We start from the raw sequence: 19,161 nt of genomic DNA on the forward strand, positions 1-19,161 counted from the left end.
CAACATTCTATGAGGAGTGAAAGTGGATTAGGGTCAAGGCAGTAACAACAAGATTCCAAGGACAACCAGTGCTCTGTGTGCTTTAGCAAAACTCCGTTTACTTTAGCTGAGGCTAAACCCTCCTTTAAGCCTAGCTCTGAAGATAAGAAGTCCTGACACAGTATTGCTTTCCTATCTCAAAAGAAAGGGTCTAGATATTTCACAAGTATAAGGACCTCAGCTCTGTCCCAGCACCTCAGTCCCATTAGTCTACCGCTATGTCAAGGGAAGAAGGCAAAGTAGGAAGTCCCCTCGGGCAGGACACACAAGTGTTGTGGGTATCTGCAGGGTCATCCTTATTACCAGGCAGTTCTCCAGTGTAATATTCAGATGAGAGGAAAGTAGAAACACAGTTTAAATGACTTGTTGAGAAGGCTTTGAATTAACACTAAGGCTCAATGTAAATCACTTTGCTTGGAAGTCATATAATCCTTTATCTCCTTAGCTCATTTATTCATCATACTTACTTTTATCATCTGCTAAACTAGACACAGTTTTATATGGGGAAGAACTCAGTAAGAGCAGAGTAGTTACGATCTAGAGTACAGGTAGGAGTCTGAAGGAGCTATGGGAGTGACTTTGCCACCAGAGGAAGGGCCATTTGACCCAGGACTTGAAACATGGTTGAAGTTTGCCAGGTGGGAAGAGGTGTTTGGGGCAGGGGGTAGCGTGTAAAAATGTACATGATTATACGGTCAGTCTAAGGAGTTGAACTGGGGAACAATGGGGAACCAACAGGTTTTCAAGCAGGACTGTGACATCGGGTTTGTTTGCGGTCGGAGGGGAAGATATCTCTGAGAACAGTATGAAGGATGGATGTGAAGAGGAGATAGACTAAACACCAGGAATAAGAAGGGAATGAGGGCTTAAATACAGTAGAATCGAAAGGATGGGAGAGGAGACACTGAATTCTGATGTAAAATGATGGCGTCAATTGTGGGAGTGTGGAGTTAGGTTGGAGCATCCATGAGGGTGAAATTGAGAATGACCTCGAGGGGTCTAACTTTGCAAACCATTAGGAGGTCATGTATCTGCTATCAGAACATAGAAGGCAGAGCAGGTTCTGGTTTGAGGTAGGGATGAATATGCAGATATAAGTAAGGTTATGTGATGGATCTGACCAGGAATTCAAGTGGAAATTTTAGGCAGGAAGTTGTGAATACGGAGGAAATAGTATGTGGTAACAGTACAGGCTTTGGAATCAGAGCTGACTTAATATTTCAACTCTACCTCTTTTAGACCATGTGATTCTGGGAGAGCTATTTATCTCCTTTGGGTTTTTTTTCTTCATGTGATTTTTACTACCAGACAAAATGGGATTATTATTCCCACATTTATTACAATTTTGTTTTCATTTGCCTGATAGCTATTTGTTCATTCATTATTTTTTTTGACACTTTGTTTTAGGTTTGTTTCTTTTAAACTACGTAACTGGGTGTTTTGTGTTTTGGCCTGGTCTAAAAGTCTCAATCTTAACTAATAGGTTTAGTTTTATTCCTTTTAGCTTAGTTTTATTCCTTTTAAACTTTGGGTTTTTCCCTTTTTATGGTAGGGATAGGGTTGGTGGTGTAGAGGTGTAGGCGTTGGTTTGATGCAAGTACTGTTCATTCCATGATTTCCCGTGTTAATTTAGAAGTTGTGCTATAATTTTCCATACTATTAGTGGTTACCTTTTCATTCCCATTTCTTCATTATTAAATAAAATTAATTAGTATTTCCTACACAGATGCTCTTATTTTTCATTCCACAGCCCCCCTTCCCAGGGTTGATTAACCAAGTTAAGCCGTTTTTTTTTTTAATTAATATTTAGCACAAAAAAAGAAAATCAGTGTTTTCATACCAACATAAAAATGAAATTTATTTGAATGTAAGTAATCACAATAATTATTGAGGTAAAGCACAAAAATTAAATTTTTAGCCCTCAAAATCAAAACAGAAAGAAACCTAATTGTAATCCCTCATATGTCCTCAAAGGTAAAAACAACTGAGTCATGGGAGTGAATTGAAAAAGATCTTGGAGAACATTTTGTACACACTCTCTAACTTAGAAGTCAAAGGGGTTAGCTAATTTTTCCAAGGTCACACAGAATTAGCGGCAGAATCAAGATCCAAACTCAGATATTATCACTTGTCGTTTTCTGACTTTTCATGATATTACTGGCTGTTCTGGTAGCCAGTGTTACCAGTAACCTATTCATATCCTTCCATATCCTAGCATGAACCTAAGCTGTGTGTGTTTCAGAGGTTAAGTGTTAACATCGCTCTGTTCCCTGAGTGTCATCATTGGTAGTGGATGGTAGTGGAACACGTTCTTCACCCACACTGATGTAAGCCTGCTCAGAAGGACCAGGCTGGGCACTAGATGGTCGAATGTGACTGGGACGGGAGTTGACCCAGCCCACGAGTGCACCATCTGGTTCTCTGTCCTATCTGTGTTCTTCCGTTTAGCTGCCTTTTTTCTGTAGCAATAAGACAGGAGTTAGTATAACACTCATAAAGATTCACTCACTATAATTATCTACATGTACGGAGTCCCTACCATGTACCTGCCACTGCCCTAAGCACTTTATATGTTACCGCGAGCCCACCTGGCAGCCCTGTCAGGAAGACGGTTCGAGGAAACGAGACCACAGAAGTCACTGCTTGCTCAGTGACACATACTGGGGGGTGGCAGGAGTGGGGGGTGGACTCAGGTTCCAGTGAAGCCAGAGCTTCTACTCTATCCTATACCCTTTCATTTCAAACTCCTTTTAGTACACGAGTCACTGTGTGTTTCTAAACAGAGTTCAAATTGATGGCGAATTTCTCCTTTGTGTGGCACTGACATACTGTTACAGTGTCATTGAAGTATAATCCTGGTGGCAGCAGCTCAGGGAAGGGACTGGGTTGTTAAGGTCCAGGGGCCACAGTGGGTTTTCATTTCATTTTTATATTATGATCTCAGAGTCCAGGAGAAAATGATAACTTCGCAAAAGTAAAGGTTAATGATATTCATCACAGGTTCTTTTTTGGGACATGTTATTCTTTTATAGAGCTGCCTGTATGAAATTAGTGAATGTTAATGATTTAAATACTGAATGAGTTGTATTTGTCTGTTCAGACTGCCATAACAGACTACCATAGATTGCAGGGCTTAAACAACAGAACTTTATTTTCTTACAGTTCTGGAGACTGGAAAGTTTAAGCCTATCAAGGCTCTGGTTCAAGCCTATCAAGGCTCTGGTAGGCTTCAGTTTCTGATGAGAGCTCCTTTCCTGGCTTTCAGGTGGCCGCTCTGTTCTCACGTGGTCTCTCCTCTGAGTGTGAAGAGAGAGGGAGAGTAAGCTCTCTGGTGTCTCTTTTTATAAGGACAGTAATCCTATTGGATTAGGTCCCTACCCTTATGACCTCATTTAACCGTGATTACCTCCTGAAGGCCCTATCTCCAAATACAGTCACATTAGGCATTAGGGCTTCAACATATGAATTGCAGTGGAGGGGACACAATTCAGTCCATAGCAATTGTTGACTTTTTTTCTTGCATTCAAAAGTCTCATTTCTTAATGAGAAAATACAAAACTTTGATATTATCTATCATCCACAGGGAATATTTTAAATAACTAAACCTCTTAGAATAAGTTAACTTTCAATTCTTATTAAAATATTGAAATATTTTATGTTATCCTTCAGTTTAAAAGATTGCATGGTCTGTACTTGGTAATAATCCTAGCAGTCAGCAGCATACTCTGCAATAATATGAAACTATTGTTTGCTATTTCACCATTGTTTGCCTGTTCTCTGTATGGCTGTTTAAAGACGACAGTTGTTTAAAAAGGCACTGCAATAGGATCTCCACGTCCTGGTAGAAAATTAGAAGTGGAACTCAGGAGTTTGATAAACAAATACTCTTCCTTTAAAAGATTATTTGGGATAAAACTAATTATTGTTGTACTAATGTCTAGCCCTGTTGTGATTGATAACACAATGTTAAGAGCTACCTTTAATTTTCTGAATTGGAATTATGATGATGACAAATCTGGCAATAATGGCTAATATTCACTGAATGCTTACTAAGTGCAGAGAACTATTCTAACTATGTTAGATGTAATGATTCTTTTAATCCTCACAGTAAACCCATGAGAAGGTCCTATATGTAGCCAAGATCTACCCTGACAGAAGTGAGGCATAAGGAAGTTAAGTAATTTGCCTAAGACCAGACAGTTATGGGTGAATGAGTCAAGAAGTAGTTCTCAGTGAATCAGGAAGTAATTAGTAAGACCCTTGGTTATGTACAAGTTGTGAAAAACACTATAGTGAGTGGGAAAAAAGTTGGGGTGGGGGGGGGCGAGTCCTTTGCTACATAGAAATCCGAGTATAAGAAATGCTAAAGTTTGTGGTAGATGTCATAAGAGCAGCAATGAGCCCTGAAGATATGAAGCTTCTGGAGAAGACCTTAAGGGCAGTGTTCCTCCATATGCCACCAGTGGATCACTTGGGACCAGAATCACCTGGGAAGTTTGTTTAAAATGCAAATTACTGAGCCCCATCCTAGAAGTAGTAGAAATGAATGAGGGTTGGAGCCCAGCAATCTGTGTTTTTATGAGGCTACTGCCTTAAAGAATGGATCTGTTCGGATAAAAAAAAGGATAGCAACTTTCCCAGCAAGGCAACCACAGGAGCAAAGAGATGGGGGAAGTATGGTTTGTTTAGGAGGTGCAGTAAGGAGAAAGGTCTCCAGGGAGAATGAAGAGGCCGTTTTGGAGAACAATGCAGAACAAGACCAAATAAAGATATTAAGGCCAAGTTTAGATAGGACTTATTTCACTTAGCATAATATTCTCTAGGTCCATCCATGTTGTCACAAATGGCAAGATTTCATTATTTTTTATGGCTGAGTAATATTCCATGGCCTATGTATACCACATCTTCTTTATCCATTCATCTATTGATATGGACACTTAGGTTGCTTCCATATCTTGGCTATTGTGAATAATGCTATCTATTACTTTTAATATGTGTTCTCAGAGTATTTTTTTTTTATTTATTCAGTCATTCAGTAAATATTTATTGAGCACATACTATGTGCTTTTCTCTGAGTAAACTTTTAACTTGGGCCTGAGAATTTCTTTAAAACCATGGGCTTTTAACATTGGAAGGAAGGAAACTTGAAGATCAATTTCTTCATGTTTTAGGCAAGAGAAAACTGAAATCCAAATGAAATTGTTCAGGTCTCACAATGTGTTAGCAGCAGAGCTGCTGGGAAAACCCAGATCTCTGTGTACCACCCTGAGTGATGTCAGAGGACAAACTTACTGTGGGTTTGTCCTCATCCTTTTCCTTCCATGAAAGTCAAGTCAGTTCAGATCTATTTCAGTAGATATGTCTCCTGAAATGAATAGCTCTGGAAAGATTTAATGGTAGCAGAAATATAGAACCTCTAATATCAAATATTTAGAGGAAACAAAATGTTCTGAATTTATTGTTTTTCCCTTAAAAAGTAACATTTTAATTGATATACCAGGTAGTGTCCTCCAGGTTTATGCTCGATATTTTGTTTGGGCACTTTTGCCAACAATATTAATCACTCACATTAAAAATGTGTTTAGCTATCACGGCTGAAGGAAGCATCATATTTTAAAAAGTTTTGTGGGATTTATTTTTCCCTGAAATGAGGAAGGAGCATATATATGTGAAGAAGACAGGAAGCATTCCATCATTGAACCATATTTTTTGAGTTGTATATTTTCATTCAGCTTTTTTTTAAGTCTTACCTAAATAGATTATGAACTCTTCAGCCACAAAGTCAGCTGTTTATTTGATCCCTGACATCCTTTTACTGACTCAATGTGATATGCCTGTGAGGCATATCTTTCATCAACTATCAATCTTTGGAATTTTCTCCCAAATCCTTTTAACACTTACAGAAACAATGCTATGTTGAAACAAATGAAGTCACACTTTTTTTTTGGTAAATTTTTTTTTAATGTATTTATTTAATTAATTTATTTTTGGCTGCGTTGGGTCTTCGTTGCTGCGTGCGGGCTTTCTCTAGTTGCGGCGAGCGGGGGCTACTCTTCATTGCGGTGCGTGTGCTTCTCATTGCAGTGGCTTCTCTTGTTGCGGAGCACGGGCTCTAGGCGTGCAGTCTTCAGTAGTTGCGGCACGTGGGCTCAGTAGTCGTGGCTCATGGGCTCTAGAGTGCAGGCTCAGTAGTTGTGGCACACGGGCTTAGTTGCTCCGTGGCATGTGGGATCTTCCCAGGCCAGGGCTCAAACCCGTGTCCCCTGCATTGGCAGGCGGATTCTTAACCACTGCACCACCAGGGAAACCCAAGGCACACACTTTTGATCTGGAGGATATCACATGTTTTAATGAGAGAGAGACAGATGGTACTGTGGGTTTGAGGGCATCACATCACTATCAGCATTGAGATGTGATGCATGCATGTGATGTATGCACTCTTCTGCAGTAATAATATACCAAACTAGAGGGCTGTTCCAGTTCCCAAAGAGTAGAATTCAGTGCATCTTCTTTGGCCTCGTTGTTTGCATAGTACGTTACGCTAAAAATTTAACAGTAATATTTTTTTCCTGAAAATTTGAGAAAAGCAAAGGCCATGGTTGGTTAATTAAAACCAAAGACCCCATCCATGTTTGTTAAATGTGGGCCGTTTCTACAGCCCTAACTGTTAAGTTTTTCAACCTGCCTGTGTTTGATTTCCCTCATTTTTCTTCCTGAAGCTGCAAGAGAGATAATCTGGTTAGAGAGAGAAGAGCGGGCCAGGCAGCACTACGAAAAGCACCTGGAGGAGAGGAAGAAGAAGTTAGAAGAGCAGAGGCTGAAGGAGGAACGTAGGAGGGCTGCTGTGGAGGAGAAGCGAAGGCAGAGGCTCGAGGAGGACAAGGTGGGATGCTGCTCCGAGGGAAACGTGGGACGCGCGTCTGTTTCAGAAGCGCAGCACGTTTACTGTGGAGCTTCCCGTGAAGGCACAGGGATGCACAGCAGGAATGTCTCAGAGGCAGCGGATTTACAGAGTCATGGTTTCTAGGGAGGTTGTGGTGTGAAAATCAGGTAGAGAATGGTATGATTGTCACTGTTGCCCCAGGACCTTTAAAAGCTCATTTCTCTGGTCTAGACCTATAACTTATTTATGTTTACTTCATCTATACTGAAGTCTTAAGACTACTCCCAGTAATTGGATTTCTGTAGGGCTTTACCATTTACAAACGTTTCCTCATAGATTGTCTCATTTAACTCTTACTCAATCCTTGAGTAAGTGTTGTCAGTTTTTGTGAAAATGGACGTTTAGACTCAGAATAGGTAAGTTACAGAAAGTCGTACAGTCCATTAAGTTGTGGGGCTGGGATTACCCACATCCGTAGATTCCAGATGCTGTTTTTAAAATACAGTACCACAGGCGTTTAAGCTAAGACCTGCACTACCAGGCTTATGTGAGTTGATGAAAACATCGCACTCCCAGTAGTAATAATAATCATCATTTATTTAAGTACCTGCTGGGTGCCAAGCGCTTTATCAACTGGAGCCTAATAATTTCAGCAACCCCCCACCCAGGTTGATATTACTCTCACCTTAAGGTGTAGGACTTAGGAAGTTTAAGTAGTACCTCTCACTCCACTCGGCCTTAAGTTGAAGACTCCTCAGACAACCAGGTGAAATCTAATCATCAGCTCCTCTCTTCCCTTTAAGGAACGCCATGAAGCCGTTGTACGACGTACAATGGAAAGGAGCCAGAAGCCAAAACAGAAGCATAACCGGTGGTCATGGGGAGGTCCTCTCCACGGGAGCCCCAGTATCCACAGCGCAGGTAAACAGACAGTAACCGCTTTCAAAAATCACTATTTTTTTCTGGACAGTACAAGTCACAGTTGCTTTTTTATTCTGTGTTTGCAAAACAAAAATCCTGCGGAAATAATTAAGTTAACACTTAAACGATGCTTCTACTGTTTGAGGATAAGAGGGTGATGGAGGTAAGAAGATAAGGTTCCCTCCCTCCACACAGGCTGATTTTCTCATCCTTCACAAAATTCTTTAAAGAAATGGAAATCTATGCAATGTTTCTAAACAACTACTTTCAACTCTACATTATTTTAAGTAATTCATTTGCATAGGGGTTTCAGGATTATGGAATAGATTAACCAGTTTCGTCTTTTTCTCTGGAAGAACCATAGCAATATTGACAATCAGAATCAATACTATGAGCTTATGTATTCTGACCCTAAAGTATATGCAACACTAAGGCTCTTCAAGAGAAAATACAGATTTCTGAAGCTAGAAATAGTAGATGTCCAAGCAAATGGATGTTCCCTTGTTCTTGAATTGACATAAAATCATACTGAAATTTGGATTTAGTGAAAGGCTTTATTTTTGTACTGTAAATTCAATACACCTTGAATTTTATATAGTGTGTCAGTTCTTTTTCATTTGTGTGAGTCTAATAAGCTTTTTTTTTTTTTAATTTACTTTGAAAAATCATTGTCTTACATTCTGTCCCCAGGTGGTTTTGTTGAGTCATCATTCACCTTTCTCGATTTAGCAGGACTGGACCACCACTTCACAACTTTTGGTGGTACTAGAAAACGTGGTACAGACATCCTTGTGATTTGCTGATTGCCTGACCTGTAGCTAGCACCTCAGACCTAGGGCCAGTTCATCAATAGCTGAACCATCACCACCTTAGTCATAATGCATGCTTAATATCCTGTTGCATAGACCTAGATCTGGGACGTGGCACAGTGTTTCTCAAGTGTTGATAATATGACTCAGGTGACTTAAAGGTATTGAAATAAAGTAATTACATGTGCTATGTTTACTTTCTTTTTAAATGATCATTTTGGATAAAACCTTAAAAAAATGTTTTTTCATTAATAAATCACCAGGGGTCAAAGTACATCCAGTGTGGCTTTATCCACCCGACCGCCCCATCGGTACAGCTGTTGCCACTTTCAGTTTTAATTTGAATAACTATGGATTTTCATTTGCTTTATTCTCTTTCATTCCTAACATTCAGTGTATCTTCAAAAACCCCTGCATTTAAAAAGATCTAAAAGCACGTTGCCACAACTTTGCAGTGAACCAAATTTGAAAGCATGTTTTTTTCCCTTGGCTCTTCATGACCCAGTGGTATTTGCTGTGGGGCACATATCAAATCTGTGGTCATAAGGATCATTTACATGTGATATTTCATTCTAGGGATAATTTTGCATATTCCATGCAAAAAAGCTGTCATGGTATATACTTTTATAACCTTACTTATTTTTCTTTTACCTGGCTTCATGTTTTACATGTGCACGTTACACATGTAAACCTGTTACAGATTTTCAAACATTATTGAGGGGAACTCAAGTTACTTAGCTTTACTTCTTGCTTCCACACTCAGTTCAATATATGACCTTTGTTACTGCCACTCAGAGCAAGAGAAACCAGCGTTGTATTTGTGAGCTGTTGGATAAAATCCTTTTTTATAAGGTTTGTGAATTAGAGAAAATTGCTCTTATACTGGAACAGAGTAGTTTGAAAATAATGGGAATTTGCCAAAATTCTCAAAGGTCAGAATGATCTGCTGAGATCTTGAGAGCAGTGACCAGGTCTCGCTCATTTTGAGTACCCCTTACTTGACAGCAATGCCTAACTTGTGGTAGGTACAACAAACAAATCCTAGAAGTTGAATTTAATCCAGATTAAATCAGTGTGTTGTCTCACTGCTCCCACATCAGCTCGCACTGCTTTGTAAAATTTTATACGTTTTAAAGCGATTCTTCATAAATCCTTTTGTGGATCTGTGTTTTGTTCAGAGAGGAAAAGAAAAAGAGTAAAAATTCTTATATGTTAAGTAATATAAATATGTATTATATCTCCATAATTTTAATGATGCATGATAGGCCTGCATGTAGACACAATTTCCCCCCAACTGAAGCCTAACATATAAAGCAATATCAGAAAATGTATTGCTATAAGATCTCCTGGAAATGACTTTCATTTTCCTTCCTTGTGCCCTTGAACCTTACATTTTATCATTAAGATGTTCCTTTTGACATTTTACCCTAAATCTTTTCTTTGTTAGGATTGCCCTAAGAGCCCATCAGTTAAGTGTAAATTTGAGTCAACAGAAATGATGTTTGGTTATTTTCCTTTTAATAATTAAATTGCTTCATGTAAGTCAAGGATACGTCAATAAATAAAAAATTTATTAATTAAATTGCTTCAACCGTAAAGATGAGTCCCTGTAGAAGACAGGAATGTCTGATGTTGGTGGAAGACTTGCTTATCCCCTGCACACTGTATATAATGGCCCAAAATGGTTATTCTGTGGGGGAAATTTTAACATTTTTACCACCAGGGTTAGTTAGACCAGTGGGAACGGGGTTTGAAGGCCTCTCTCACGAGGAATATTTTGTTTTCGGTTTTAGAAGAAGCTAACCATAGAAAATAAAATAAAATATGGCAAAACCCCTTTAACTTTGGCTATTATATGGCTATTATAGGTCAGAAAAACTCCCTGCATCCTACATAAATATAATGATGAGATTTTTAGGCTTTTCCTTATACGCAGTTTTATTCAGGGAACGTGATTTACGCTAGTGAGTGTGGTTATAGCTTAGTTCCACTGTACAGAGAGCAAACTATCAGAGCTGATTTTTGCCTTTTATACAGCTATTATTTCTCTTCTGACTTGAACTTTAAGAATTACCCTAAAATTATCCAACAGCAATAAGAATATTATTAATAAACTTAAAGAGAAAGAATTCTGATTTTCTTTGCATTGCCGCCAGTTTTGTTAGGCAAGTTTGTGGGCTGATTCTACATCTGTAAACCACACTAAACTCTGTGTTATAGGCACAGAGGTGTGGTTATTAGTATACTTTTAAAAAAGAAGTGCTCTGGGGGCCATCCTTTCCACACCTAAAGTGTTTCTTTTTCTTTCTTTTTAATCTGTTTTTCTATAATGAACTTTAATGCCCTGGGTAAAATGACTCTACAAGCAAAGGTATCAGCAGACGCACAGAACCTGGTATTCTTTAGATTCTAGTGTTTGCATTCTAGCTTACTAGCACTATTACTACCCCACTGTTCACACTTTGGGAAATTATGAAGGCGTTCACTTTTATGGGCCCTTTTTTGCTCCACGGTCCCCTTCCATTATTTTCGTTGCCCTCCGCTGCCTTTCCTTTGGTCTTCCTACATTTGCTGTATTATAACAATATGCTTGAACTTCCCTAGCTGACTAACTGGTGAGCTGAATAGTTATTTTATATTTTTATTTTCCTATAAGAAAAATGAGTATTATTTCTAGCCTTTAAGTTACCTTTAAAATGTCCACTTAGAAAACTGTGCTATAGTAAAGATCTAGTCATAGAGCTGAAAGCATCCAATCCTAGTTTTTCCTGCCATCAGTGAACTAGGAAATTGCAATCCTGCATGCTGGCTGTCAATTAGCATTATCTCCATTTGTTTTAGATCCAGACAGGCGGTCAGTTTCCACCATGAATCTTTCGAAACATGTTGATCCCGTCATTAGCAAGCGGCTCTCCTCTTCATCTGCAACTTTACTAAATTCTCCAGATAGAGGTACAGTCAAAAGGAAAACAAAAAAAGTGTTCTGTTATTTCCTTAATGCTTTTTTTTTTCTGGATGTTTACAGATAAAAATAAGCATCTGAAGTTGCTTTCCCTACGTTTCTTAAATAGGAAGAAAAAAACTTCCGAGTAAAAAAGCAATAAACGTCTGAGCAGCATTTTCCTTGCGACAAGAACGGTTCTCATTTTAGAACTTGGCTGAATGATTGCATTTAGCAGTGATGAAAGCGGTGCTTCTCTCAAGTTTTTAGTACATGAGTTTACAGCTCCAGAAATCACCCACTTATCTACCAACATGCAAATAATCTTTGTTATGAACATTTATTTCACTTCAATCAGATTGTCTTTGACTTTTCATCTGTACTTGGGGAATTCCAGGCTTTAACCTTCTAAAAGACCTTTTTAAATGATTCATGTTGATAGATTTCATTTTGCTAATTTATTTCTGCTTTAACCAAACCTTTCTTACTGCATTTCTTGTGTGTGCGTGACTGGTTTTCTGGTGTCCATTCATTTAAAGGGATTTGGCCTAACTTCAAGAATATCATTATTTAAGCCTCCTAAAAATTTCAATATTCATAGTCCTCCAATTAACATTTTATTTGAATTTTGAGTTTTATTCATCCCATGGATTTACAGTACATGAATGTTGAGTTACTTATAATATGAAAGTTTTATTTTATATATTTATGTATCATAGAATGAAAAATCAAGCTTTTAAGATAAGCTACTTGTTTTACATAACTAAAATGATTTTAAATTGAAAAAAACCAAAGAATTATTGTGCAATATAAAAACACATACTCTTTGAAAGTAACAAACTGTGGTTACTTTGAGTGCTTTATTAAGAAACTGATTGGTTTTGAAGTGTTTATAGTCTTTAAAAAGAATATAATGTGTGCATGTTCTATATGTGTGTATGTGTATTTGTATATTTTGTATTGTATAAAAGTTATGGTGTCATTGTTATGTACAATATAATGCGTTGATGTTATAATTAATCTCTTAAAGCAGTAAATGAACAACTGCCTATTCTTGCCTTTTAACCTAAATCATTTTTTTTAACCTAGTTTGCCTAAATCATTGATATTAGACATGTAGTCAAATTAACGGCCTTTTATATGTTCGAGAAAGTATTATGAATTGAAGTTCCTTTCATAAGTAGCCTTTATTTTCAAACCAATTCCCTTAAAATAACGTAAAATATAGCATGCTGTTCGCAACAGTTGTGTGTTCATCTTTTCTTTGGAGTTGGTCACTTAGCACTTGAATTTTATATTTTTGTGAACGTGGGTCTAAGACAAACTATAACTGGGACTCACGGAAGTTTTCAGTTAAACCTTGGCTTATTGCCTCCTACAATCCCATAGCCGAAACTGGGGCAAGGTTGGGGGTAGGCAGATGGGCAATAAACCAAACAGAGTACTATCCACACTTCTGTGGATTGACAGTGCTGTGTCAACTAGAAATAAGATGTTTTGTAGACTCTGCATGATAATATCTGATTGGATATTCTTAAGTAATTGGATCTTAGAACTGGGAAAAATTTATTGGTTGGCTCATCTGCTTCAGTTGGGGTAATAGAGTCCCTAAGAGGTGAAGGGTCTGACTTCATATCCTACAAGTTAATCGCTGGAGAAAAGGGACTAGAACAGAGATCACCAGCCCCCAACCCACGTTGTTGCTGCGCTGCATTTGTAGTTCTCTCCTTCATGGATGTCCTTCCTTACATCAATCCTGACTCCATGCACTCTTCCTTTGGGTGAGGTTAAGGGTCAGGGGCAGTTCAATAAGCAGTTCATAGCTGGGGCCAGGAAATTGCCCCTTGAATCATGGTGCAGGCCTATAAAACCCAATGCTAAGCTGGACTAAAAGGATAAGGGGGAGAGCACTAAATTTACGGGTTCCATGTCTCCTGCCCCCTTATCAAAAGAACTGTGAACCAGTTATGGTCTAACTGACGAGGTCAGCCTGGAAGAAAGATCCGCTTCATCCAGGGGCTCCCGTGTGGTCCAGGAAGCAATTTTTTTTTTTTTTTTTTTTTTTTAAGTTAGGCAGAAGCCTAGCACAGTGAGAGGGCTCTGTTTTTTAACGAGAATAGAAATCTTCTGCATTTGCACTTCTCTAATTAAGAGATTTAAGTAATTTAGTTAGTATAATTTCTTTTCTGCTATCTATTTTTTAAATTGGATTATGCTTTATTATCAAAGTAGAGAGCATTCTTGTCAAATTATTAGAGGCTTTTACAGTCTGCTCATAGAGAGTGTACACCATTACTAGATTGTTTGAGCTTTCTCAGCCCTATAGCACAGGCCTTAAAGCTGATATTAAATTGAAGCTCTGATACTATTAAAGTTGACATTCAGCTGGAATGCTCTGCTGGTTATTCAAAATGCTGGAATATTTCCATACCAGTTGGTAAATCTCCACTTCCCCGAGCTGTGCTTCCCCAGGCCCTACAGAGTGTTATCTACTAGCTCTACTAGTAGAGCTCTACTGGTGCCTTGCCCCACCAGTTTTTAAATATTTTGATCATCACACCTGAATATAGTGTCACATAAACTGATAAAATGCCCGAGTTAAAGGAAACCCCTGATTACCAAAGATTTCTGTAATCACTGCAACAGAGGGAATATTGCCTCTGGAAATTTTTGCATTAGAAATGTGTATTGCGTATTATCTTAAACTTCCTGCTTAACCAGCTTTTTTCTCAAGGAAGAAGAATAGGGCATTTGAAAAAAGTAAGAAGGAAATTGGCTACTCTTTGCTGAAAATTAGTTCATACATTTTTTTCCCAGAATCTAGATTAGAGGACATGGTGGAGGACCTAAAGCTGAATCCTGCCCATGTGTTCTGTTTGACCGGAGCAGGGGTTTTTTGTTCCTGTTTTAGATCTAATTAATTGCCATCATATTAAAAAATGTAAGATTTCATAGAACATTTAGGTCAGGATGCGGCAACACTTGCCTGATTTCTGCATCTGGAACTGAATAGTGATTTCCTGCTTGTGAAGGAACAGGGTAGCACAAATATCTCTAATGTTTAGTTGCCTCCTTGGACCAGATGGTCTTTTATGGGAATTGTCAATATCTCATTTTAAGTGCTTAAGTAGGATCAATACTATAGTTGTTTCATGAGAATTAATACCTTTCTTTCGGGAGCTTATCATCTCAAGATCAGGCCCCTCTAGGTTAAAAAAAATAAAAAATAAAAAAATAAAGTAACTCTCCTGTACTAACCTTTACTAAAAAGTTACGGAAGAGATCTATTTCTCTCTTGCTTACAGCATAGTTATGAATGTGGTAGGAGTGGAAACATTTCTCCTCGCAAAATCTTTCATTCACAGTTCCAAAGATATAAAACAAATCTCTTTGGATTTGCTTTAAACAGCAGTCAAAGAGGGTGTTTAATGATCTTCATTTGAGGCAGATTCTTTGGTTGACGCCTTAAAGACCAACAGAAATAAAGTAATTGAGCTTCTCAATCAAGGGGAAAAAAAGACATGGCTTTTCATTGATAAACCATCTCTGCAGTTCTAAGCCAGTCATCCTACAGAGTTTATCTAAGAAAAGGAAGCATTCACTTCTTCTTCCCTTTATCATCTACTGAAAATACAATTCTGTTGAAGATTTTAATTTAATCCTAATCACTTTTCCCACTGATTTAATTCTCTGAATGTATTCTAATTTTAGGTTAGCCTATATTCTGCTGTTGATACACATACACACACACACACACTGCCATACTATAGTTTATAATAACACTTATCCTACTGTACATTCTACTAACTGTGTAACTATTACAATAGTTTTTATAACAGATCTTTTTATTTGTCAGCAGATTTAATTTAACCATGAAGACTCTCCCAATAAACAGAAAATCTAATAAAGAATTCACTAATTCTTAAATTCACCAGCACCTTGATCAAAATAGCTACTCTTTTAAAATAAAGTCCGATAATTAAGGTACTTATTGGAGATTGGTACTTCCTTTCAAATAGGAGCAGATATTTTCTACAACAGCCTTTAACATCGGATGGCTTCTATTAACTAAAACTAATTTCCTAGAATTCAGAAGTCGTTTCTTTAAAATATAACATATATAAAAAATTATTATAAGGACAGTTGCTCCAGAGACCAGAGGACTTGCACCTGCTGTTTATGGTCAGAACAGAAGTGGCCTTGTCCGGTTTAGACAGTTTGAAAGACTTTTATAAGCGACTTGGAAGTGTATTCTAAAATAGAGATACAGCCCTCCCTCAGTATCCACAGAGGGTTGGTTCCAGGAGCCGCCGCAGATACCCAAATCCTCAGGTGCTCAAGTTCCATAGTGAGCCCTCCGCATCTGCGGGTTCTGCATCCGTGGACACCGAGGGCCAACTGTATATTTATTGGGAAATATAAAATGTGGAAAAATCCACATATAAGTCGAGCTGCGCAGTTCAAACCTGTCTTGTTCAAGGGTCAAGTGTATATGCTCACTTTATTTTAGTGATATTTGTAGGATTTTGCAAGCTTCTTTCCTGATATCTTTGGAAAGTAGCTTCTATATTTTCATGGACCATCACTGGAAGCTAACAGTATAAGCAAAGTAATTAATTTATAATTAGCATGCATTTCCTAACAGTGGTCTTGCGAAGCCCCAAGTACAATTTGGGACTCCACTTCATTGCATCATTTTAAATTTATTTTCTTGATTCTTCACACACCCACTAGTAATTTCTGACATTATGATTATATTGGATTTTGGCTTTTCTATCTTAATTTTATCTTCAGCTTTACCCTTATCCTCCATCAGAATTTTTATGTTGTTGCCAAACCAGGGACCTGAAAGAACTTGCTTGCTGAATGAGAAAGTCAAAAGAAAAACTTGTACAGAACTTTGCATGAGTCCTCTTTCATTTTATTACATCTAATTTCCCCCAGTTGCCCAAGTAGCAATTCATGGAGATGTAGCAAAATTTAATGGAGACCTTTTCTCTATTCACATATTTCCAGTCTTGCATTAAGCTGGCAAAGCCTTTGTTGAAGTTGACATTCAGGGTACTTAGGACGCCTTTTGGCTGAGGTGTGTGCCGTCTCCTCACCGCCCGTCCTGATGAGGGCAGATGGGTTCGACAGACTCAGAGATACATGCCAAACCTGCTGGAAATGGTTCTTCTGTTTTGTTACCTGTTGGATCCATAGGAGGGTGGCTAGCAAAATCTGTGTCCATAAAACTAATACAGAACCTGCCACAAACTTAACATCTTGAAGAGAGGCACCTTATGGAATAGCTGCTCCTTTGAGCGGAGTCCCTCCCGCCCTGACTCTCCACCAGCTCCCTCCCCGGACAGCCTGGTCTCTGTCGAGGTCTCTCTCTCGAGGGCCCGGCGTGTGGGAGCGATAGGGGCGATGCCTTGCACCCCCTCGCCCCTGGAAAGAATGCTTCTAACATCTCACTTATGTGGTGACGTTTAGCTCGCCGCCTGCAGCTCAGCCCATGGGAGAGCAGCGTGGTTAACAGATTGCTGACGCCCACACATTCGTTCCTGGCCAGAAGTAAAAGCACAGCTGCCTTGTCTGGAGATACAGGTAAAACTGTCAAGGTGCAACTTTCTCCGTGAGGTAAAGTCCTCCTTTAGAAGCATCTCTAAGCCGCCCATTTTCATCTAATCCCATCTCAATCTTTCCCATCGTGTGCTTCTCCTCCTCCCGGTGGAATGGCGTTGGAAATGTGTCTGTTGGTGTTGGTTTCATGCCCCTGGTATTGTTTCCTCTGAGCATCCGTCTTAGCGTCTTATCTGGACACCAGATGCCGGGCGGGTAAAGGATGTCCCTCCCTGTGATCAGATGGCTTCAGAGGCTTCTGTCTGTTCATAGTGTTACCAGAAAATCCTATCCCTTACCCACCTTTCTTTCTGCCCCTGCATCTGAGCAGATGATCAAAGGTAGAAATAATTTAATATCTAATACTAATTTGTGGACCTGGGGATAAACTCAAAGCACAAGCCGATTTAAGCATAGCGTTTCATAATGTAGCTGTGGACTAGTCACTTATCCTCCCTGGGCTAGGCTTTTATATGTAATCGAGGAATAGTACCCTTTGAAAACTCTATAAAGAGTTGTGGAGAAGGCTAGTTACAGTGTTCTTATTTGTTACATACTTTGAAAATATGTAAAATGTGCCAAGTACTAGTTATTATAATTAGTTATAACTCTACTTTTTTGAAATATAAAACACCCCTGAATGAGCCAATTAGTTTAATGAGAAGTTAGTATAGAGTCTACATCTAGCTGGAAAGAAAAATACATATTAGGCTTTTGGCAGTGTCTCTCTCATGGTGAGTTGATTTTGACTTTCCCAAATATCTTTGGGCACAATTGGTGTATCTATGTAACCAGCCCTCATCTTTGGCACGTGGGAAATTGCATAGCCTCTTCATAAAGCTCCCTTTAAAAAGGCTTTGCCTCTGCAAGCCTCTTCATGTTCATTAGCCCTCTTTTTTAATAATAATTCTTGGTGGTTTCATGATATCTTTCATCCATGGTGCCCAATGAGCTAGTATCAACCTGAATTCTCACAGTACCCCTGGGAGGCAGTCAAGAAAGCAAGTGCAGGCATTCCGACCACCTGCCTGTGGAAAACAAGAGATTGACAATAAGTGACTTATATCAGAGGCACTTAGAAAATTGGTGGACTAGATCTTAAACGTGCTTCTATCCTCGGCACCCTCGTGATGCTCTCTCTACCATTGTGCGTTCAACTAGCTGGACCACAGTGATCTGTGTTTTCTATAAAGTAACTCTGTCAATTGTCACATTGCATCTGAGATTTTTCTGAAGGAAAAACTACAGTTTATTTCAAGATACTTTATTTTTATGTCCATTTTGTCATACTTTCATGTAAGTCATGAAAGCTTTTCTTTATGTCCAGCTAATTGAAAAACCTTTAAAACTGCTTTTCAGTCCTAATTCATAGGATCTAAATAGTTTAAGGTTCTCATGCTTCTGAACCTCCACGTTGTATGTTGTTTCATACTAAAGGACTGCCTCACAGCTAAAAAATTGTCTTTCTTTGCTATTTCTGTCATCACTAACTCTTGTCAATTCTTTCACTCTTCCTCTAGTCTCTTCCAACACCATTTCCTCATTTTCCACCCATTCGACTTGCCCAGCTTCCCACCTTCCTTCGTTGTTATGCTCAACCAAGGTGCTTTTTAATCTGCTAACTGGCTCTTCTTTACTTTGCAACTTTTCCATTCTCCTTTTCACAAATTGATACATTTTTGTAATGTATTTTAGTGTGAAGCAATGCATACATAGCCTTTACTTGAGTTGCCTGTTTTATTAATACATTCCTTAGATCATTGTTACCTATTATTGCATTGATAACAGCTTATGTTTAATGAACCAAAACTGTTATGTTTAGAAATTTCCATTTGAAATTATTCATGTAAACGTCTCTTACACTTACCTCCTCAAAAACGTTTTTCCCATCACTTTTATTTTTCCATCTGCTCTCCTTGATTATTTTTTCTTGTCTTCCCATTTTAGTGTCGTCCCTTGAG

General features: G+C 38.5%; 1 protein-coding gene across 9 annotated transcripts in view; it reads left to right on the forward strand.

Annotated features, from left to right (window-relative positions):
* MAP7 (microtubule associated protein 7) overlaps positions 1-19,161 on the forward strand; it is a 158,967-nt gene that overhangs the window by 114,074 nt on the left and 25,732 nt on the right. For 5 of the 9 annotated variants that reach the window (XM_082474641.1, XM_082474635.1, XM_082474633.1 and 2 more), the window contains exons 4-7: positions 6,759-6,922; positions 7,726-7,843; positions 11,494-11,604; positions 17,072-17,185. In XM_082474641.1, the coding sequence (XP_082330767.1) occupies positions 6,759-6,922; positions 7,726-7,843; positions 11,494-11,604; positions 17,072-17,185 (507 nt within the window). The remainder of the gene's footprint in view (positions 1-6,758; positions 6,923-7,725; positions 7,844-11,493; positions 11,605-17,071; positions 17,186-19,161) is intronic. The other 4 variants (XM_082474639.1, XM_082474640.1, XM_082474637.1 and 1 more) reach the window with 1 other exon arrangement.

This window comes from Balaenoptera physalus (assembly GCF_965194825.1).
Source record: "Balaenoptera physalus genome assembly, chromosome: 9".
Lineage (NCBI taxonomy): Eukaryota > Metazoa > Chordata > Mammalia > Artiodactyla > Balaenopteridae > Balaenoptera > Balaenoptera physalus.